The 25,076-nt window shown below is 38.5% G+C and overlaps 2 protein-coding genes across 2 annotated transcripts in view; one reads left to right on the plus strand and one right to left on the minus strand.

Moving 5' to 3' along the window:
• LOC129267287 (nidogen-2-like) overlaps positions 1 to 6,436 on the plus strand; it is an 8,157-nt gene extending 1,721 nt beyond the window's left edge. The window contains exons 1-4 of the mRNA XM_054905011.2: positions 1 to 2,874; positions 4,325 to 4,493; positions 5,615 to 5,742; positions 6,060 to 6,436. The exon at positions 1 to 2,874 is cut by the window's left edge and continues 1,721 nt beyond it. Coding sequence (XP_054760986.2) covers positions 2,742 to 2,874; positions 4,325 to 4,493; positions 5,615 to 5,742; positions 6,060 to 6,394 — 765 coding nt within the window. The 5' untranslated portion in view covers positions 1 to 2,741 and the 3' untranslated portion in view covers positions 6,395 to 6,436. The remainder of the gene's footprint in view (positions 2,875 to 4,324; positions 4,494 to 5,614; positions 5,743 to 6,059) is intronic.
• Positions 6,437 to 9,754: 3,318 nt separating this feature from the next.
• Positions 9,755 to 17,578, minus strand: LOC129267285 (uncharacterized). The gene is made up of 2 exons (XM_054905009.2): positions 16,422 to 17,578; positions 9,755 to 13,157 (listed from the first exon to the last, which is right to left on the minus strand). Exons 1-2 carry the CDS (start codon positions 17,164 to 17,166, stop codon positions 12,256 to 12,258), a joined length of 1,647 nt encoding a protein of 548 aa, XP_054760984.2. The 5' UTR covers positions 17,167 to 17,578; the 3' UTR covers positions 9,755 to 12,255.
• Between the last annotated feature and the right edge of the window lie 7,498 nt (positions 17,579 to 25,076).

The following is a 25,076-nucleotide window of genomic DNA, read 5'->3' on the forward strand; positions in this document are numbered from 1 at the left end:
AATTATGCTAGAAATCAGACACTAAATAATTTGCGTTTTAACGATTTCTTCACAGTGCCTACAGACTACATTGGTGACGTCACAACAATCAGAGGAGTTGATACGAGTGTGTGTTACAGTAATCCGTGCAAGAACAACAGTTATCACACAGTGTGCACTGAGTCAGGGGACTCGTTTGAATGTGTCTGCCCAAGTGGGTTCAAAGGTCATACGTGCGAGATTGGTAAGATCGAATTATTGACAGAAATATATAACAGCCACCCCTTGATTCGGACTACCATTTTTTAAAATTATAAATACATGGGGCATGATCAGCTGATCAGATTTGTCAAATTCAATGTATTCAATTTATTATATTTGTAGAACTTAAGTTATCTTATATATATATATATTTGCTATGAAAACCATGCTAACATAGAGGTTTATCTGAACATGTTCTCCCGTAATGGTATTTTAATAAATAAAATAAATGAATGAAATGTGTAAAAACTCCCCGAGTAATTACCCAAATGGATGAAATATGAAATATTCAATTCCGAATATATTCTTCATTCAATTTTTCAAAATCAGGGCTTTCTGGATAAAAGGAATCATGATTTTTCAAACAAATTATTGACATAGTATTTTTTTAAACATAGGAAATATCTGGAAAGATATTCTAAATTTACATGACCAGAGGGCCGTTTTATTCTCAAATCTCTTCTAGCTACATGTTACTTGAATACCATTTTGCAGAAAATGAATGTGCTGAATGTTTTACTTTTCCTTAATAGGGAAAATTCTAAATATGTGTGAAAATATTATATCATACTAGTTATTATATTGTATTATATTATAAATATGCTTAGCGTATGCGTATGTATGGAAAGCTATATGAATGTGTGCACTCATTGGTGCATGAGTTAAGTTAAGTGTGCGAGGAGTGTGTTGGGTTTGGTTGAGGGATTATGTGCATGTGGGGGTGGATTGGCGGGCGTGTGTATACGTGTGTGTGAAAGAGAAGTCTACTTTAAATTTGAAATAAACCTCCTTGAAATTATCATGCTATCGGCGCTGAATAATTTATACCCCTTTCATAAACCCAATTATGCGGCTAATAGCAGCATAATTTGGTCGTAAAATCGGAGGAGGACCAGAGTTATCCGCATTATTTTGATGCTGCAATTATCCGCATAATATCGGCATCGGGACCAGATTTTGACTTTATGAACGCATTTCCAAATAATGCGGATAATTGCCATGGTGCGGTCACAAGGTCACCCTTTTCCAACACAACCGCATCGGAGGGGGCGTGTGCAGTTGTCATGACGATTATCCGCCTTTTTCAGGACGGGCGCTCGTAAAAATAGTGCGGATTATTTTCGGAGTTTGTGAACGCAATTTTTATTGAATTATCCGCATTACTCTTAGGCGGCTAATTGGAGGATGGGTTTATGAAAGGGGTATAAGTGATTGTGCTGAAATGTCAAAATAGGGTTTTAGTAAGACTTGGTTGTGTTTATGTGTGTGTGTTTTATATGTGTGCGTTGAGTGTTGGTGTGAGAGTGAGGGGAGAGCTGGAGTTCAGGATGTGTGTATCAGTACATACTTTCAATTCAGACTTTAAAGTGATCTAGATATCGATGGTTTCCTATTTAGATATCAACGAGTGTGAAAGCAGCCCTTGTCAAAATGGAGGGACTTGTAAGGACCTTGTCAATGAATACAGATGCCATTGTTTCCCAGGCTATAAGGGACATCAATGCGAACTGGGTAAGTGAAATAGAAGTTCTAATCCGGCTGATAGCTCTATAAACTACACACTCAGGAACTAATCAATCACTGGCTTCCTTTTGGTAAACTTAAATGACCATCATGTTCACCAATCTTCCTATAAATACCTAAGAATTCTAGTGTCTGCTCGTCCTGTCTGGTGAAACTTCGATGAAGAGTTCTTTTCAGAGCTTCAATCAGCCAAGAAAGATAACCCAACAGTCCTTTTCAGGACTATTCGTTATAAACCGTAAATTTATCTAATATCTGTACACCATGAAAACAGTGAACATCGCCCAACTGGGAAAGGTTTTTAAAAAAATCGAGGAATGAAATCTCAAATCTTTTTCAAACATTCATTCCCATTCTCGGTCGAGTTTCCTTAAAAAAAACTTACTTTTGCAAGGGCTGCGACCAAAGACGTTATAACACTGTACACTTTAAGAGCGTGAGGGGCGACCGAACAAGGCGCAGTTTTATGAAATCATCATCACCCATTTGGCATATAAATGATTTCACTACACTGTTACAATTTCTTTCAATGGTTCAAAATGTATGCATATTTTGAATATAAACTTAGTATGATATAAAAAGTGCTACACGACGAAATATAGACCTACTTCACCGCTACACATTGCTCCGTCAGAGCAAAATATTACGTCATTTTGTAGACGTTTGACCGTTATCCATGTTCCCACACCACTTATCAATGGGTAAAATCTTGACGCCACGTTCTCTATCAATCGTTTTAACCTAGACACAGATTCAACATTTACATGATTTAAGTAATGAAATATGAGTCATATCGAATTAGCGTATTCTGGGACTAATCATGATAACAGTCCCTTTTTGTCAAAATAATCTCTACCTTAATTTGCCCAGATTCGTCAATTGCCTTTCTTCTCAAGGAAAATAGTATTTTCGCGTGTAGCTTGGAGCCAAGGAAGTCTCTTCTGGATACTCCTTTCACCGAGCTCCCTATAAATGGAATGGAGAATCCCCATTCCATAGCTTACGATCCAGAGGACAGAATGGTTTATTGGGCAGATAGGACCAGTGAGACCATCTCTAGGGCCACGATTGACGGAACTTTTCTTGAAAATATCCTTGGAAATTTGACAGGTAAGCCTCGATTTGACGTCCTGTGATTAGAGTTTTGAAATTATTGTTAAAGATTTGTACTTCTTTATTCGGTTCTCTCTCGTCTTCTTCTTTTTCATCATCATCATCATCACAACTACCAGCAGTAACAGCATCATCATCTCCACTTCCACCATCAGCAGCAGCAGCATTGGTATCAGCACCCTCAGGGGTGAATCCAGGATTCTCAAGGGGGGCACATTTTCCCGATGCAAAATTTGACCAAAAAAAATAAAGGTTTTCAATCAAGAATTAAGTACATTTCGTCCGCGAAAAAAATTTGGCAAGCAAACCCCCACCCCCAAAAAACAAGGTCCTCACTTTCAAAAGGGGCGGTACACTTGTGTTTTAACGGCAATTTTACATTACAAATTTTTATTGTGCCTCTCAAAGGGGGGGGGGGGGCACGAGTTGACTGTGCCCCCCCCCCCCGTGCATATCCCCCAGTGAGCACCATCATAAGCAGCAGAAGCCCATGGCACCACATCTTACTCTCAATCTGAATGATGTCATAACCCAATTTATGTCCTTTATCATGTATATCAACATGGAGTTATCATGACTATATTCGTTGTTTACTGCAAAAACTCCGGTGTGGATTTACCACCAGCTCGGAATCTACATAATACTTCCACACCAGAGAATTGTTAAACAACACCAGTTTGGTTTTGGTCTTACACAAGATAGGTGTTTATACACCATCAATTTGTATTAAAACAGCATCGGTTTGATTCCAAACTGGTGTTGTTTCAATACTTCTAAGTCTGGTGTGAAAATATTATGTGGATTCCGGGCTGGTGGTTAATCAACACCGGATTTTTTTGCAGCGTATATCTTGTACAGTTTGTTCATGGACCTGGTCCCCGGGGGGACCAATCCATGGGGTCTCGAAAAGCACCCTAAGCAAATACTTTCCATATTCTGACAATGCACCCCTTAACAAGTATTGGCGTGTGAAACCCTACCCTTATCAAGATTTGGAAACAAGTATTCCCTGAATTGAACACCTAAACAAGTGCAGTGATATCTTAATTGTTATGTCACGGACGTCAGTTTTACCTTTACCTACATCATTGGGTTTAGTACGGCCCCACCTCCCACACATCGCGCAAATCGTACTTTAAACACGTACCAGTGTTGACTGTTTGGGCAAAAAGTACATCCTTTATAAAAAATATTATTTTGTTATACCCTCGCAAATTTGACTCTAAACACGTAGCTTTTCATTGTTTTAGTGTTTTTGACACCCTTATTACGTTACGGACGTAACGTGTCCTATTTTGAAAAATACATCCTTTTTGCGTGTTTTTTTGGGTCGCGCATGGTATCCACTCGTCAATGTAAGTGCCCCCCCCCCGGACCTGGTCTCAGGCAATCGACATGGTGCTATGTATCGTAATCGAGAGGTCTACCTTTTTGTTTCTCATGATAGGCCTGTCTAGTGGAGAGCTCACGCTGGAGTTTCAGGAGAGGAAGATTTACTGGGCTACGTATTTTGATTATTGCCGTATCGAACGAGCAAACTTTGACGGGAGCGATCGGGAACTTTTGACAGAAGATACCTATTACCCCCTTGGGATAGCTGTAGATAGAGTGAATAGGTATGCTATGATTACATCGACAAGAAATCTAATGGGGCTCTGCAAGACACTTAACTGGCCCCCGGGCTCATTTGGATACTTGCAGAGACATCTCAGCAATGTCTCCGAGACATTAATTCCGATGAACATGTTCGATTTTTATTTATTTATTTTTTATCATTATTTATTTTTTTATTTTTTCCAGTTTTCGTATTATTTCCGCGTGGTCTCCAACACATCCACATTAGTTGTAGGGACGTCGCGGAAAATAATTACATTTCAAACCGCTTGGAAATCTCCGCAATGTCCATGCGATGTCTCAAAGACCTCTCAGAGACGGCACGGAGAACTGGGCCCCGTTGCATAAAAATAAATGTTATAGCAACTTTGTCATACTGGTAATTCGTTGAAATCCTTGATTCTAATTGGCTGACCATGGTAGTTACTATTGGTTGAATATCATAGTTATGCAACGGGGCTCTGTGGGAGACCAGAAAGATTTCACAAAAGGAGACGTCTCCTAGGTTCGACCGAAAGATATCCCATGTTAATTGGAGACCTGTCCGTGATAGTAGATTCTGAGACGTCCTAGAGACGTCTCCTTCACCGGTGTGTTGGTTTAGCTGGTACCGTATCCACGTCACAACCGGGAAGTCGGGATCGAGTTAAACACGGTCCGCGTCAGACCAAGGAGATATCTCCTTGGTCAGACCAAAATACGTTAAAAGATGGAAGTTGTTGCTACAATGTTTTGTGTTCAACGATTTGATGGATAGAAAAACGTCGATCTGGCGCAAGCTGCACAGCGGCTGCCGGGCCCACAAGCAATTGGGCAAAATGAATTTTCGGAGGAATTCCTTATCTAATTTCTATTTCGAAAAATGAAATATGGATCTTTATTTTCATATTCATCCTGTGGTGAGATAAGGCCTAACATATTCATTAACATGAATAGATCCAAATTTAATGTTCGAATATTATTCTTTATGATATGGGGAGTGAGTGTTTTTCGATGTATATATTTCCAATGATACGAAATATCAACAGGTATATAATTTCATAAGCAATGCATTTTCTTGTTGAGGAGCTATTCTTTTCGATAACCTATCCTGCAGTATATTTAAATTATCAATTATTTGAAGGAAATTGTTTTGGAAGGAACAGTATTTTGTGAAGTCATCGGATCTGAACGGAGAGAATAAGATCATAATAGCGGAATCAAACGGTACAGCAGCAAGTTGTATCTTCTACTATCAGAGAGGAATAGGAGGTAATTGCTTTATTATCATTATTATTGTTATAATGATAATAACGATAACAGTGAAAATTAATAATAATAACAATGATTAATAATAATAATGAATAATAATAATATTGATAATAATGATAACAAAATGATAGTAAATAAGGATGATGATAATAATAATAATAATAATAATATACTATGATAATGATAATAATAACAACAATAATAATAGTAATAATAATAATTAAAAATAATGATAATAACAATAGTAATAATAATGGTAATAAGATCAGCAAAAACAACAATAATTCTTATTTCTTTCCTTCATTCTTTGTCTCCAGACTCTGTGATCCTGTTTACCGATTACAAGTATAACATGGTTCAATCTGTTAGGCCAGATGGAAGTGACCAAAGGGAAGTGTTCCGATGGCCTGCAAGTCGCGTCATGCACATCACCGTCTACGACTCCACCATCTATTTCACGACCAATAAGGGAGCAGGTGGCCTTGGGGAAGTCCCCCTGTCGAACGTGACAGCAGTGAGAGTCGGGGAGACTTTCCGCGTCAGAGGAATAGATGGGTATAGGACTGACGTCACCGGGGATATCAAGGACATTCACGTCTATAACATGACCATGGTGACCCAACCATCGTCACAAGGGTTAACAGTGGGCTAGCGTTTAATATTGCCTGCTGAGAACAAGTATGTTCAGTGGCGGATCTACGGGGGGGGGGGGGGGGGGGGCTAGGAGATTTAAACCACCCGCTTGGGCTGCCATGTAAAAAATTAGTAATGACCAACATTTTGAACCAATTCCAAATTACCTTAATTTTTTGTGTGTGCTCGTCAAATATCGAGGTCGAACCCCTTCCTTGGAAGAAAAAGCTAGATCCGCCCCTGATATTACACAACGGGGGCTGGGGAACAAGGGTAGAGGTGTACTGTTGAAAGTTGGGGTAAAGGTCCGAGGGGAAGGCGGACAATAATACTGACAATATATTAGAGGTTGTATTTTTTTTATTGTACATTTTCACTGACTTTTTCTACGAGATGGTTTTAAGCAAAAATAATCTGCTGAACTTTAGAGCAAAATGTCAATATGAGTGCGCAACACTATCGTAACTGACAAACCTAGCTCGTCAGGATGGGTAAACATCGGTAACCCCCCCAAAAAAAAAAGGGAGGGGAGAAATAAGGAGAGAAATGGTCATAAAAATTATCTTTACTTTCTCCTCTTAATCTGTGTATGTTGGATAAATAATTCTCATTTACTTTGAATGTTATCAAAAGTAGTGTTTTATACGTGAATTTTGTAATGTTTGGCCATTTGAGATGTAGTACACACTTTAAATGTTGGGCAACATACTGTCCACTGTGTTGGGTAATGTATCTTGGTAATATATATATATACTATTCTTGGCGATTATTATCCAATTGAGCAAATTTATTACCTAGCTACTAGTTTTTATTACCTAACTTGGACATATTTTAACCAATAGTTGTGTAGACAGTATATGTTGCCCGTGATGGTTAAAATTTGGGCCTTAATTTTTTTGTCCAACCTTTTTAATTTGCACCAAAGCTCGAGGAGCGTTTCATGAAAGGACTTGTCGGACGTTTTATCCGTCAAGTCATCATTTTATCCGACAGTTACCATAGTAACATTGCATCTCACGATATTGACAAGAATGTTGGCACGTATACATTTTATTCAACTACCTTGTTAGATGTGAATGTAGTAGCTACTATATAATCTAAAAACTTTGACATGTTAATCTGAATTAACACAAATTTCATTTTAAATGGAAATGGAACTTATAGAAAACTCATTTCAATGATCATGTTGGGTTGATATCTGGGCCCCGTCCTACAAAGATTTACAATTGATCCAATCAATCGTAACTCTATGGAAATCCATCAGTGTCATGTTTTTTTCTACAGGAAATTTGCACTATGTCCTTTGTAAACAAAGAAAAGCACAGTGAATTTTAAAGAAAACAATTAATGCAAACCTATTCCGCATACATTCGTAATTCCGAAGCTTCGTTATTACGAAGGTTCGTTATTCCGAAGGTTGTTATTCCGAAGGTTGTTATTCCGAAGGTTCGTATTTCCGAAGGTTCGTTAGTCCGAAAACGAAGTGAGGTTCGTAATTCCGAAGTTTCGTTAATCCGAAAACGAAATGAGGTTCGAAATTCCGATGGTTCGTTAGTCCGAAAACGAAATGATTAACGAACCTTATTTCGTTTTCGGACTAATGAACCTTCGGAACAACGAACCTTATTTTGTTTTCGGATTAAAGAACCTTCGGAACAACGAACTTTATTTCGTTTTCGGATTATCGAACCTTCGGAATAACGAACCTTCGGAATAACGCCACAAATGTTCGGATTAACGAACCCTTTTACGTTTTCGGATTAACGAATTTCGAGGTATAGGCAATTTACGTGTTTCGGAATTACGAACCTTCGGAATAAAGAACCTTCGGAATTACGAAGTGTAACCGAATATACATCATAGTTAGAAAATATTTGAACAAACATGAATAATAGATGATGACGTTGCTGGCCGTCCATAGTTGTGAGTGATCGGATCAATCGTAACTCTTTGTAAGACGGGGCCCTGTTTTCGGACCTTTTAATAAATAACATAAATTGAATTCACTATGAGCATTGACAATATTCAAACACCCGAGCACATGCGCTCCTCACCGGGGAGATGAACATATCCCCGGTTCCGCATTTTCGATTTTGTGACACAATTTGTAACAGAATTTGAAAAACTTTAGTATCCACTTTCGCGATTTTAGATTCTGAGGAATCATTGACAAGATTTATTATGTATTAGGAATTATGTATATAGACCATGTTTATCTACTGTTTGTCTGAAAAATTTTAAATGTGTATTATTATGCTTTAAAAAAATAAAGAACCCTGTGGAAGGGCAAAAATGAAAAAAAAAATGCATCTCAGCCAATCAGAATCAGTGAAAGGTGTCAGATATGACTACTAGTCGGATGAAAATCATGAAAATGTTTCTGAAATGCTCCGCAGATCTAGTCTTCATTGGACCGGTGTGGACAGGTCTTGACCTGTGACCCGAGAAGAAAGAGGAGAAGAAAAAGAGGAAGAAGGTGAAGAATAAGAATAAGGAGGAGAAAGAAAAGGAGAAGAAAATTGCCTATAACTTAATAGCTTTGGCCGGTCTAGAGTCTGTTTCGCTGGTATGACTTTGGCCGTGCGTGTCGATCAGGGGAGGGGGATATATATCCCCCAAATATATCAGGTGGGGTGGCCTATATATTATCACCCCCTCCCATTACTTTAATGTCAAACATTATAGTTCAGGGGCCGGGGAATGGTTTTGAAGTGGGGGGGGGGGAGGGTGTGCTGACCATGCAAAATTCACAATCAGATGGTCATCTCGAAGTTTTGTACACGGTTTTGTAAAAAAAAGTGGGAGGGGGGACACCCAAAGAGGCCGGGTGAAACCATGGCTTGTCTTTTTATCTGACCAAAATCACCTTAATTCCCTTTTGCAGTGATTTTTTTTCATTTCCCCCCAAACCAGTACCCCTATTCAACAAAAATTTTCCCAGGGCCTTGGGTAAAAAAATAATTAAAATCAATATTATTAAAAATATCACGTCAAAATCTATCACAAAATTAGATTTTTAAATTTAAGAGGTCATTTTTTCGCTCACTCGCAGCTTTTTTTATAATAAATATTTTGCTCTTCACGCCTGTCAGACCCTAAAGATTTTATACCCATTAAGCCAATGACCCCCCCCCCCTCCCTAAACTGGAGAAAAAAATCCCTCATGGAGAACATTTTTTGTCAGTCATCCCCCAACCATGAACACTGATCGACACCCATGGCTTTGATCGACATAATGACGATCTGATGACTAAATGCAGTCATCAGATCGTGATACGTATCCGAAACCTCAGCCCAAAAGAACAGAAAACACGCTGTCATTTCCAGTCGTCACTTTTCTCTCTTTTTTATGAAGAACAAAATGATGATGCTTTTTGAGTGCATGTAATATATCATTTATTTGACCGATACTGAAAGAGTTGTGACGAATTACGACCATCATTCTTTATAATCAACCTCATCTTAAATACCGGTACTTATCGGTATACGACGAATTAAACGGAGTACTCCAGGACCCAGGCTGAAAATAATATCATTATCTTTCTCTTATTTTGTTTTAATCGCAATCAATTATCATACATATATAAAAAGTATCTTGGAAGAGAATAATTTACAGCAATGATTATTTAACACATTAAGTATACAGCCAATCCTTATTTTCACATTCTTTGAAAACAGAATTTAAATGTATATAATAATATATGATAAAATGTAAAATAATAAATTGCATGCTTCCTTTGCTGTTTCCTCCCATTTTTCGATCGAGAAACCCGGGAATCGTAAAAGAGGGGTTAGCAATTGATTGTGAAGATGATTTTTAATGATTGCTTGTACATAATTAACAATGGAGTCAGCAATAGAGTAAAACAAGAACAAAAATAAATCAACCCTATGGCCCGTATTCTGAAGTCGTGTTTAACTTAAACTCAGGTTTAAAGTTGTGGTCTAAGTATGGATAGCCAGTTGTTACATAAATCATTAACAGTAGAGATATCATATTTCAGCTCATTTGGCTCTCCAATCACTCATAATTGTCTAGGAAGTATAAAAAGATAATTGTCTTCACCATCGATGAATCAGGAAAGAGCACAGTAAACATAATAAACATACAACTTAATAAAATTGTTGACACTTTTGGCTTCCCATAATTTTAGCACAGAGTTAGACCGTACTGGTCTAAGTTAAACCTGACTTCAGAATACGGGCCTATGCGATCAATCCTGTTCACAATGTGGATGAATTTTTTTTACTGTGGGGAGGGGGATCAAAATCTGCAATCATTACGAATAGAACTTTAAAAAAAACCTTCGCCCCTTTATTAAGTCACTTTAAATTACTCGACTTGCAATGAGTACAAGCCATAATGCAGGTGCATTTTGGAAAACAGTGGGGCTGAAGCCAGCCCCCCCCCCCCCCCGTTCCGCGGCCCGTGTAATGGGTAATCCTTCGACGTATTACGTTCTACCTTTGTACGATCATTTAAATACTATAGTGCTTTATCATTTTCACCCTTCTCGTTGAACATGGCACATTTGTGCTACCATTTCTTCATTATTTAGGCAAGTCGTTCTCCTTAAAAGAAAGTTATTATTTTTAAAATGAAAAAAAAAATACCTCGCAAATAAACCAAGAGGCACATAAAAACACTTTTAGTTCTGCGACCCCACCCCCTCTCAAACAAGATGGTGGAGCAGTCTGCATTGTATACTAACTCTAATCTAGACCACTCTATGTCAACACAATCATGTTGACATATCACCCGTTTGAAGTTCATTTTAAGTACTTAGATACATAAGTAAATATTGACTAATCTTATGAAAGTACACACTATATTTGCTATCTACAGCTTAAAGTTATGTTATATAACACACTTGCAAAACATGATTATTAAAGTCCGGGTAATATTATCTTAATGACATTTGTACATGCCCCTGTAACTCCTTTCCAATTCAGTTTCATCCCATCTCTTTCTGTAACTCTCTTTACCCCTTTTCTTGCTCCCACCATCCGTCTCTCAATCTCTTTAACCCTTCTCGTTCTCTCACCATCTCTCCCACAATCTCTCTCTCTCTCTCTTTCTCGCTGGTCGAAACTACTTATACTAAATACACACCGTAGTTAATTCTTACCTAGTCTGCTGTGCAAACCCTTCACTCGAGTAAAGGGTCTGAATTGCAGCCTCATGCCTTGTGTACTGAAGGCCCTCAGCAAGTTATGTATGTGCTAGTCTTTGCGTGGAGACACACTTGTTGATCAAAGTTTCAATCAGGGTCTGTGCCTGAAGACTAGTTCTTACCAACACCCACCTGGCTATCACACACATTGGCTTGTTCTGTTATCCGTCTTTCGTCTCTAGATTTCGTTTCAATATATGCCTTTGTCTGTATGTTCCGGAGGAGGCATTAAAGAGAAATTCCAGTATTTGCAGTAAACACTGATTTCATGAGAAAGTCTGTAAAACAAGGCTTAATTGTCAGTATATCATCGAGGATCTAGATCAGGTACAGTTACATAAACTGAACTTTGTGAAATCTTGAAATCTACGCTGAAAAATGTTCACACTGAAGATCACCAACACAGATAGGCACACGTGGGACAGTGTATTATTATTGCTAAAATAAAGACCCGACGGAAGTGACCGAATCCGCGCTTATTTTGCTTATTTCTCAGCAATTACACAATTTCTTCCAGAATCCTTTGGCACATATTTTTTATTCATACAAACAGACACTTAGGTGGTCATTATATTAGATTCTGTAAAAAGTCATTTTTAGATCGTTACCAAAACTGGAATTTATCTTTAACTCAAGTTTCACCAAGTGTTGTCAAGAGTGTCAAGTTGGTTTTTGTCTATGAAGAAACTTATTTCATCATGCTATACTAGCTTGTTGTACTATTACTCGGTGTGTAGGGTGGTGGCGGTTCGGTTGGTCCTGGACCGTCCGCCCCTGGTTGCCAATGCGTCGGAATCGTTGAACTGGGGTCGGTTCTACCGCTTGCGTCCTGTGTCCAGATTGACCTTTCCGACCAGACGGGGTGTCCGTACTGATCGAGCGGGAATGCATATACCAACATGGTACCTTGTCCGGGTGTCTCCGGGATGGACTGGTATGATGTCGCCTGTTCTGGGCCATGATCAGGGTGGACGGCGCCCTCACAGTGACATGTCGTAGAGCCATTTGTATTGTACTGGTTTCTAAGCAGACTCTCCCTGCCTCGGCGTTCATTGGCAACCCTGACAAGACTCGGGATCCTGCATATATCAATAAGCCAACCAATGCCGAATAGACCAAAGGTGAAGAAGTAGGCAAAGCCCCATCCCCAACGGTGAAGATAGAAGTGGTGCATTCCCAGGATCCCTAGAGGAAACCACATCAGATATGCATCATCCACGTGGAATCTTTTATCATTGTTCTTCAGTTCCTCCTTGTTCCTGTAAAACAAGTACGGCATCCTACACAAGTCTACCAAGAAACCTACACCCATACAACCCATAGTCAAGAAGTAAATGACGCCGAACATCCAACGACGCATATAGAAGTGATGCAGTCCAAGGAATCCCAACGGGAACGCAAGGGAGTAGGCATCATCAAGGTGCATCCGTTCGCTTGGGTTCAACGACAGAGGGCGTCCTGAGCGCAAAGTGCGGATATCCTGATTGGCTCTCCGTGTGAGGATCCATATGCGAAATAGATCGAAGAGCCAACCAACGCCGAAGAGACCCATGGTCAGACTGTAGACGATACCATAACCAAAACGACCAAGATAGTAGTGATGACCGCCTGCAGGCAAAGAACGAGAATGTCTACCATTTCAAATTTGTCTTTCAATTGCATGATGTAGTCTTTGGTACAACCATTAGCAAATATGCAGGTATAAATGACTTCTATTCTGGTATATTTAAAACAGAAATCATATTTAAAATTATAAATCAGTTATTACCTGATTCTTTTTTAATGATGGTAATCATAAATTCAACTTCAAATATTTCCTTCATATATATGCCTTTCTTTATAGCATTGTAAGACAGATATTATATTTCCTGAAAGTTTATTCAAGGAAAGATGATTATTAACAAGTATTATCACTATTACTATCATTATTATTATGATTATCTTTTTTTATCATTATCAAGTGAAACTACGACATAAGCTTGGACGTCATGTTTAGAAATTGTTTAGAAAGAGAGGACTTGGACATGAAGTAAATAAATTTTAGACATTCCATTTACATGTACATGGCTTTTCCGTTTACATCTGGGCCCCGTCTTACAAAGATTGCGATTGATCCAATCAACCACAACTATGGTAAGCCAGCAATGTCAACATCTATTATGTAAATTTGTTCACATTAATTTCTAGATATGATGTATATTCATACATACATCGTTCTCTTGGAGATTCAGTGTGATTCTCTTCGCTTACTAATTAGAGATTGTGCAAATTTATTATAGAAAAAATATGAATATGGATGGATTTCTATAAAGTTGAGATTGATGGGATCAATTGTGATCTTTGTAAGACGATGCCCCGAGATCAGGTTCAAGTTCGAGTTAAATTTATTTAAAAAAAAACCTAGACATATAAGTACAAATCAATGAACAGATAATACAAAAATAATATATATGAGAGGTTTTCGAGGACCCCTAAAGAGTAGAGCTTGTGAGTGGGGCCCTCAATAACTCAAACTGGGATGTAAACAATGAAGGAACATACTGTACATAATAAGAATAAAATACAGATATGTACAGAAAAAAAAGCAAAAACAAATATGCAACACATACACACCCTCTCTCACACACGCACACACACGAATGGGCTGGCCAGCTACGTGATAACTCGTAGTTTTATAGAACAACAATTTCTATACTAGATTTAACCCAGATTATCAAAGAGATATCTTTTATCATTGTACTTTAAACCGATAAACAGTTGTACAGTTCCTAATATCATAATCAGCAGGTAACCGGTTCCACTCTTTAATATAAGATCACTAATAAATTCCACGACAGAAATGTTATAGGATGTTTGAAGTCAAGAGAAGCTATCTTTCATGGTATATTAATCATTTTTACGAATATTAAAAGAACTTTTAATACAAAATTTGGATCTGCTCTCAGAAAATAAAAAAAAACTACATATATAGATATAAATATCATGTTGATCGGTGATGATGATGATCATCATTATCCATCATCATCATCACTAACATTATCATCACCATCATCCTTCATCATCACCACCACCACCATCACCAGCATCATCACTACCACCATGATCATCATCACCATCAACCATCATCATCATTAATCATCACCATCATCACCATCATCATCATCATCACCATTACCATCATCATATCGTAATTATCATCACCACCAATCACCATTATCAGTATTATCATCCCCAGTGCATCGTCATCATACAATGTATCATCATTATCGTCGACCATCATTTGATTGAATTGAATACCATTACCATCACGATCATCTTCCATCCCATTTGTCATCACCATCATCATCATCATGACCATCATGATTATCATCATCATCACCATCATCACCATCATCATCATCACCATCATCATCCTTCAGCATCACCATCATCATCATCACCATCATCATCTTCATCATCACCATCATCACCATCGTAATCTTCATCATAATCATCATCATCATCACCATCATCTTCATCATCACCATCATCATCATCATCACCATCAGAATCATCGATCATCACGCTCATCACCATCATCACCATCATCTTCATCATCACCATCATCATATATCGAATTATCATCACCACCAATCCATCATTATTAGTACCATCATCCCCAGTGCATCGTCATCATTATCGTCGACCATCATTTGCTTGAATTGAATACCATCATCACGATCATCTTCCATCCCATTTGTCATCACCATCATCATTATCATCATCATCATCATGACCATCATCATGACCATCATGATTATCATCATCATCACCATCATCATCATCACCATCACCATCCTTCAGCATCACCATCATCATCATCACCATCATCATCTTCATCATCACCATCATCACCATCGTAATCTTCATCATCATCATCATCTTCATCACCATCATCATCTTCATCATCACCATCATCACCATCGTAATCTTCATCATCATCATCATCATCATCACCATCATCTTCATCATCACCATCATCATCATCAGAATCATCGATCATCACGCTCATCACCATCATCACCATCATCTTCATCATCATATATCGAATTATCATCACCACCAATCCATCATTATTAGTACCATCATCCCCAGTGCATCGTCATCATTATCGTCGACCATCATTTGCTTGAATTGAATACCATCATCACGATCATCTTCCATCCCATTTGTCATCACCATCATCATTATCATCATCATCATCATGACCATCATCATGACCATCATGATTATCATCATCATCACCATCATCACCATCATCATCATCACCATCACCATCCTTCAGCATCACCATCATCATCATCACCATCATCATCTTCATCATCACCATCGTAATCTTCATCATCATCATCATCATCATCATCACCATCATCTTCATCATCACCATCATCATCATCATCACCATCAGAATCATCGATCATCACGCTCATCACCATCATCACCATCATCTTCATCATCACCGTCATATATCGAATTATCATCACCACCAATCCATCATTATTAGTACCATCATCCCCAGTGCATCGTCATCATTATCGTCGACCATCATTTGCTTGAATTGAATATCATCATCACAATCACCTTCCATCCTATTTGTCATCATCACAATCATCCTCACCATCATCATCAGATTGTCATCGATATACTGAGTCAAAATGTAAGGGTTCATAAAATCATGAATTTTTAAACCAATAATTAAATTACAGTGTATTGCGTTATGCGTCATGATATATATTGCATATGATTATGAGTAATATTTGACCTCATGCTGCATGTTATTTATTAATTTTTTGGAGATGAAATTGATGGTGGCGGGCTGATCGATGTACTCACCAAAAACACCAACAGGGGGTAGCCAGAACAAGTAGGCGGAGCACAGACTCCTCTCATACAGTTCATCAAATGGTCCTCCGTAGAGGATGTAGCCACGCTCTGCATCAGCTTTCCTCTTCTCATTGGTTTTCTTGACGAGCCATGGCAATCTGAACCAGTCAATGATCCACCCGATCCCAAACACCCCGAAAGTGAAGAAGTAGAGGAACCCGATGCCTATTCGTCCCAAGTAAAAGTGGTGCAGTCCCAGAAAGCCAAGGGGGAGGCACAGGATGTAAGCTTCGAGGAGGGACTTTTCCTCGACTTTAATCGGGGGTCGCTTTGACATCAAACCCTGGTTGGACTCTGACGTCGGGTCGGGATCTGAGTTTTGTTGTGGAGCCTGCGCCTGATGGGGCATGGATGGCGGGAAAGATGTTGCTGCCTGTGGTGGATTTTGCTGTGGGTGTGGTTCCAACTTTTGTTCAGGTGGTGGGGGGAGTGCAACTGTAGGTTGCTGTTGTGGTTGTTCGTGTTCTTGCTGTAGTTGCGACTGATGCATGTTTTGGTAACCATCCCACTGGTCCTCTCGAGGAGCCGATGCCTGGGGGTATTGAATGGGTTGGGCCCCGGAGTCGTTCGGCGGGTAAGGGTAAGACGTACTCGGTGAAGGCAGTCCCGATCCGCCGACCTTAGCCATGTTAGCCGTCCCTTTCGCTATGTCCACCAGCCGTGGTTTATCCGGATCCATATGATTGCGCTGCATTGAATTAAAATACCACTTGTTGAAGAAATTATCTAGGATATGCTAATTTCCTTTATGCTTGAAATGGGTCGTGCAATTAACTTCCGAGAATTACTTCTCCTGTTTTCAGTCTCTGAGTCTGATATTCTGTTTCGAAGGTTCTCATAAAACCCCTAATTGCTCACGTACGTCCAACATAAAATCCACTATACGTACACCTTGTATGACCACTGTTATCCAATATTATCCACCACTTATTACGTCAAAGCGTTGAATAGTATTGCTATTCAATGATCAAATGATATGATAACACCACTGTACTGATAATAACACACGGTTATCAGAAACAGACAAGTCATTTAGTCACTGTACATGTACTTCATGAAAGACAACAAGACTGCGTCCGAAAAAGATCGATTGACTCGGGTGGACTAGTCTACAACATATATTTCTAGTCAGTGCGTAATGCGCCAGTGTCTGAAGGAAGGTCTAAAATTAAAAACAAAAAGTTTACTGATTGCAAAGTAAGTTGTAAAATCAAATTTTCCGTATTTTTTCTTGTTCTGACCCAACTCAAGATCGGCCTAGATAGACTTGTGCTCAAAACAAGTTTGTAAAATTGTTTTAGATGTGGAAAGTGTTTGTATTGTAAGACTAGCAGGCCTACGTTATGTGCTATTTATAGCGCGGAAGCGAGTCACATGATGAGGTAGTGTTTGTTTGCAGACCTCGTGCAGTGAACACAATAGATCGGAGAACGCCGGTGTTTCTTCTTGTGCATTCACGTGATAATGTACTGCTCGTCTCTGGACAAAGGTCGAAAGCCCTAAATTTGAACCCTCTTCACATGGCTAGTTAAATCGATTTAAATTAGGTATATAGCTATATCCTGCACAGCGACTAACTTTGAGACCAAGTTCCTGGGGAATTCCAGACGGGATTCCAAATGAGAGAAGAATAGATGTTGGTTGCGAGCCCTGCATGATCGACTCCCCCGTGGCGGAGCAGGATCCGGGGGAGGGGGGGGGGGGGGCGGTGGTGGATGGGTCATAGTTCGTAGGGTCATTTTTTTGTCAATTTCAATCAAAACTTCTCATGCACCTTCGTGATTTTTATTATCTTCACCCCCTCCCCGCCCCCCCCCCAAAAAAAATGCTTATATGGAATTGCATCCCATTTTTTTTTTTTTTTTTTGGGGGGGGGGCAAATTTGGTTCGAGCTAGGGTAACAAGGAGAAGTTTCATATTTGCGCCGAGAAAGGGGGGGGGGGGGCAGTAAAAGTACGATCGGCCCAGATTCATTTCAAGTTAAAGGTTTCATATTTATTGATCAAAATCCAAACATATTGGATCATTCTCAATTTTACAAGCACTTTTATGGGCAATTGCAGTGAAACACAAAGTTACAAAATAATCAAACATATAAATACGAAATACAAAGAGAGATATATAGATAGAAATATAGTGGGTCCCTATACAGATAACAGTTAAGAAACATTAAAATACTAAGGTCACATATTGACAAATTATGGTTAACAATTTTCCATGTTGAACCCTAAAACATATTGATACATATTCAAATCAATAACTGGCCTCTTATAACAAAGGTAAAATTATATGTTTTTCTTTCTTTCTTTTTTCTTTTGAAAGTTTCTTTGCACGATTTTCAAATATGTAAATTATACTAGGCTCAAATCAAATTAAATATAATCAAATAAAACAGCCTATCAAAAAGACGATAATTATCACGGGTGGGTGAAGTGACTAGTCTGCAGTGCAGGACCCCCGCCCCATCTCCAGAATTTCATGAAATTTTGGATCTCGCCTATACCTTATGATTTGAATAAACATAAAAATATATAATATGAGAGCTAGGTCTGAGGTGCCGATCTAGATCTAGGACCAGCTTATGTCTAACTTAAAATAATAGTGGCTTATCATATTGTTCATTTGATGAAAAGCTAGGGTAGGCCTATATAGGAGTGGTCCGGTCATAGTGGATCCAAGATTTCGAAATCGAGGTATATATAGGCAAAAAGCAAATCTGAAATTATTGGAGGGGCAGGTGATTATTTTAAATTTCCATTAAATATGCAGCTTTATAATGGATGCATGATTCCTAATATAATGGAGGGGCTCGCCCCCGCCCCCCCCCCTTCCGGATTGGATCCATCACCGATTCATGGTTTCGAAATGGAGGCACCACAAAGAGCAAATCTGAAAATAAGGGAGGTGACTATAGGCATATTTTCCTAGGATTTTACTCCATTGATATTAAGCTTCAGATAATTCTAAAAATAATAGAGGGGTACGCGTCTCAGACCCCCCCCCCCCCCCCACCGGGACCATCATTGATTGGAGCAACATAGAACCTTCTGAGGCTATTCGGGCGCCCGTTTCATTAAACTTGTTGCAATAAAAAAAAATTGCAGTAACAGTTTAAAGCTATACTGTAATCCTTAAATCTGATTGGCTGACAGCAAAGATTTGTCATACATGTACATACTCTTTATTTGTTATCATGACAAGTCATATGAAACGGGACCCTGATGATTCTGTTTCAGTCCATGGCCCCCAGCCCATGCCCCTTCCCCACCAGGCTGTACACCAAAAATTTCCACGACCAAGAAAAAAAAAAGCGAAACAGAAAGGAAAGGAAAAGTGGAAATATTTCATTTTCTGAAAATAATGTCGAAATCTATTACAGTTCTTAGCAAAAAATGTTGGAGCCCTCATGAATGAATACCTTGTTTTCTACCATCTTTCTTTTTGACATATAGTAATAGCTCTTCATCATTTTCAAGCTTTTTTCACTCCGCATTTCTATTGTGATTTCACCTTTTGGTTATTTTCACTAGGAAAAAAACACAAACAAATCAGAAAAAGTATAATGATGCAGTTTGCGTCATGACTTTTGTTAACCTCTTTGTGTTCTCTCAATATGTATTGGTAAATGATAAACTTGGTTTTCTATCCACTCAGTCTACAAACAGGTGGTCTTATTCTCAGATCGGCCGATGCCGCCATGGCTCATTCCAGTGGCCTACCTAGGATTTTCCAAAGGGGGGAGGGGCCCACTTAGCTCGTCAGGAATCAGTTTTGACTCGTCAGGTGGGGGGGGGGAGGGAGAGATACGTCCCTTGCATGTGTTGTGACTCGTCAGGGGGGGGGGCAGTCTGCCCCCTGCCCCCCCCCCTTATGTACGCTAATGGCTCATTCCAATTCAACTATTATCAATTTGGTCTAATCACTGATGGATCCGGGGGGCATATCAGATCCGTGCCCCACCCCCCTTGGGAGCCATAATCAAATTTTATTAATGTAAATATGCCGTTCTTACACAAGTGTGCACCCCTCCTCTTGAAAGTCACAGCATATATTTTTTCATGGGAATATGTCGCTCATACAAGTGAGGTTTTTTTTTGCTTGTAAAATTTTCTTTGGCAAAATGTGCCCCCCCCTTCAAAAAATCATGGATCCGCCCTTGTCTCCATAGCTGTTAGCTTAATCATAATATGTTGGTCTACAGGGGCGGATCCAGCTTCCGACAATATTTTTTTCACCCATATTTTCCCGATCGGCCACTCAAAGTTGATTTTTGTTTGTTTCTTTGAAGGGGTTGTCCCATTGGCGTAATGACCAACAAATTTTGAGGGGGCTCGATGTGGCGTATCGCGTAAAATTGATAAGAAGTTGCGAGCGAGCGAATCGAGCGAGCAAAAAAATGTTGACATTTTTATTACAAAACTCCAAGTTTGTGATAGATTTAGAATTTGAAATAACATTTAGAAAATAACATCATATTTCACCCTTATCCCTCTCCTTTTTTTTTCTTGCTCGTGAAAAATGGGGGAGGGGGGCAAAACACTTCGGTCCTATAACAGTCATTTCTTAGCTTTATTCTTATAAAACAACATAAATGTGTAAAAGGGCTCATAAGCCCTATATGAATAGTGCGAAAGCGGAATTTCATGTATTTTGTCCTAAAACTTGAACACTCTAGACATTCTGGATATTTTTTAATATGCGTTCTAGCCTGATCGAAAACGCAGTTGTTGAGAATGTTTTGCAGTTATTTCATTACGACGATGCATATTTCAACGATAAATTATGTGAGCGCTAAGCGCGAGCTGAAAATTTTTGACATTCCGACCTTAAAAATTTACATTCTAAGCACTTTTGTTTTAATCATTAACGGTATTAATGCGAGCACGAACCGCGAGCAAAAAAAAAAGAGATTTCTGACCTCGTTTTATAAATCATGAAAAAAATGAGCAATTTGGTATCTTCCTACATTGATAATGCGAGCGCAAAGCGCGAACAGAAAATTGATATTCTGATCTGAAGCTGGATAATTTGATTTTAGCACATTTTGAATAAAGACCAAGTTGTGTATCTCAATAAACATGCGTGCGCTTGTTTTAGAGTTTGGCAAAATCTGGGCATTCTGAATATATTATTTTCTTTTTTTATCATAGGAATCGATAACGCGAGCGCAAAGTGCGAGCTGAAAATATTTGATATTTCGGTATGAAAAGGGTGAATTTAAGCACTATTTAAAGCACTGATGTGTAAGGAAATTATGAAGTGGATGTGGATAGCACTTAATAAATGATTCGAGCGCTAAGCTTCCTAAACGCGATATGAAACTTGTCGATATTCCTTTCTGAAAAAGGGAATTTAGTTATCAGGAATTCATAAAAAATTATTATCATATTTATTAATCTAGCTAATAAGCCTAATGATTCCGTGAAATTTGTTAACGTTGAGGCATGAAAACTGAATATATTAAGCACTTTTGTATTCATGAATAAGATTGATGGGTTGATATATTTTGAACAATTAATGCGAGCGCAAACCGCGAGCCGAAATTTTTGATACACTAGTGTCATAAAAGGAGTATTTTAAGTAGTTTATTTTAGAATTAATATGGGTATGCATGTACTCACCAATCAAAATGCCAGCGCGCAGCGCTAGCTGATATATAGGCCATTGTTTTTGACAATCACACCTATTTTGATAATCTTATGGAATATACATAGACAATATGTAGGCCTAATTGGCAAATCAAACAATGCGATTCCCACCATAAAACGGACATATTACGGATCACTTTTTAAAAAATCTATCTGTAAATCAAACAAAATAATGAAAGCTCGATGTCCGAGCCAAAATATGCTTTGTATATGGACTTCATAACTTGATATTTTTTTAGCTACATATCAGCCTATTGAGCAAGATTTGTCTCTCATCGAACAGGCAATGCGAGCGCGAAGCGCGAGCGAAAATTCAATATAGTGACATGAAATATTTTTTAAAATTATCTTCTAAGTCTTCCCCTGACCTTATTTTATTCACTCGTCTCCCTCCTCTTATTTTTCCTTTTCTTTTTTTTTCTTTTCTTGCTTTCCCCCTATTTTTTGCTCCGCCGATGGGGGGGGGGGGGGGGCGGGCCCCATCGGCCCCACTGGATCCGCCTATGGTCTAATGCTCACCTGGACTATGTGTAATTTCGTTACCAGCTTGTCCAATATCCACCATACGTCTATATATTTATTTCATTATTTGGCATTTCGTCAAATGAAAATTTGGTTCATAAACGATTAATATCTAATCGTACAGTAACAGTCTAATTGATGTTAGACCCGAGTGTAATATTAGACGAAATACGGTTATAAGCCTGACTGGACATTAGACAAAATGGTTAATGGAAATGACACTTAGACCAAGTAGTAAGGACCATAGGCGGCGGAAGCGGGGAGGGGGGGGGGCGGGGGCCGTGTCCCCCTAGACTTGAGGTGGGGGACGGACCCCCCACCTCAATTTCTGTTGATGACCTTTTTTTTTGGCTTGTCAATTTTGTTTCCTGCGTCCCCAAAAAATTCAGGTGGACCCCCCTATAATTGTTGTGCCCCCCTAAAATTTTGGTTGATAACCTTTTTTTTTTTTTTGCTTGTCCAATTATCTGTGTCCATTCCAAAATTTCAGGTGGACCCCCTAAATTTTGTGGCTTCCGCCGCCAATGGTAAGGACCAGTGACAAACGGTAGACGAACTAGAATTCGACAATATTGGGACTGAGACCAAATAAATATAGACCAAGATAAATGGCAATGCACGTTTACGATAAAACGAGTGATATGCATATTGGTCTATGTTATGAAAGGAGGAAACAAAATATCAAAACAAAACAAAACAGATGATAGTGATCTAATTTCAGGAAGTCTTATCATTTCCTTCTTGTGTGTCGTTAAATGCTTTCAAATTTATTTTCAGATGTGAAAGAGTGTAGATCTGTGAGTGTTTGCTAGGCACCACCACATACTGCCATGGTAGTTAATAAAACATTTATGACGCTTTACATGACGTCATAACCAAACAATTGTGTTGGTATTATTTCCTTTGATATCAACTTTAACCCTCGCCCGACATTATGGAAATCACGCCATATTCTCCTTTGATCTTCGTCCTCACTATTCTTCTTTTTATTCTCCATGAAGCTCTTATTTCATATGATCCTTCCTCTTCTAGTCCAGGATAGGCCCCATAGACAAGGGGTCGAACCTTGTTTTTTTAGATATACAATGTTTTTTGATGGTTTCTTGTCAATTCGAGGGTGCTGATTCCGAATCTGAATGATGCCACTCTTGTAACCTTGAGCATTTTCCGCAAATTGGCAAAATCCAATATGGCCGCCAAAATATGCAAATTACCCATGAAAATCATAAAATTGCCAACACATTAGCTATAAAATGCATGTAGTTGTTGTGCAGAAGTGAAATACCAATTGGAAAAGCGATATTTGACAAAATATTTATTTTATTGATATTCAAAATGGCCACCATAACCCCTGTATACTTTATTATGTAGAATATGAATGGGGAAAATATTTTTTCAAACAAGAGCACTATTATTGCATGTTATTGTGACCTGCGAGTGGACTAGTGTCTGAAAACATGACTATTAACAAAACTATGTCATTTGTATACTATCTAATGTGATAAATGCTGTATTATGATATTCAAAATGGCTGTCATAGACCCCTCATACTGTGTACAATATATAAAAGGGGACAAATAATTTTCACAACCTTTGAATTTGTTTGACTTTAAAATGCCAATAACTGCGAAATATTGGTGTAACACTGTCTGACAACAAGGATTTCTAACGAAACATATCATTTCCCTTGCAATTTCGGTAATTATGCTGCATGTTGACATTCAAAATGGCTGCCATAGGCCCTATCTGTATTATGAACAAAGCGAATGGAGAAACTAATTTTCACAAGAGTAAAAACAATAAAATGAATGTAATTGTAATCTATACGAGTGAAATATTGTCTAAACACATGATTTCTGGCGAAACATATCATTTCATTTTACATGCATGAGATAAATGCTGTATTGTAAAATTCAAAATGGCCCCTATGGGCCCTTACAGTATTATCTACAATGTAAATGGGGACAAATACTTTTGAAAGAATTAGGATTTGCCTGACTATGAAATCCATATAATTCTGTTGTATAAGGAAAATATTGTTTGAAAACGTGATTTTTTTAATGAAATATAACATTTCCTCTCCCATAGGTGATAAATACTGTATTTTGACTTTCAAAACGGCCGCACAAGCCCCTACAAATTCTGTAATATGCGTATAGGGAAACAAATCATCACCAGAATGAGAACCAAAAACGCACGTAACTATGTGATGTATAGGTAAAATTTGGTCTTGAACATGATTTCTGACTAAATACATCACATAATGGTTGAGAAGGTAATAAAGGCCTTACTTTGAAATTCAAAATTGCTGCCATAGCCCAAAGTAGTATGTACATTGTAACTGGGGACAGATAATTTTGACAAAATTTTTACTATGAAAATGGCTTAATTTTGATTTAAGTGTTAAGTATTGTCTAAACCCAATGATTTCTAA

This window comes from Lytechinus pictus, chromosome 8, assembly GCF_037042905.1.
Source record: "Lytechinus pictus isolate F3 Inbred chromosome 8, Lp3.0, whole genome shotgun sequence".
NCBI classification, from domain to species: domain Eukaryota; kingdom Metazoa; phylum Echinodermata; class Echinoidea; order Temnopleuroida; family Toxopneustidae; genus Lytechinus; species Lytechinus pictus.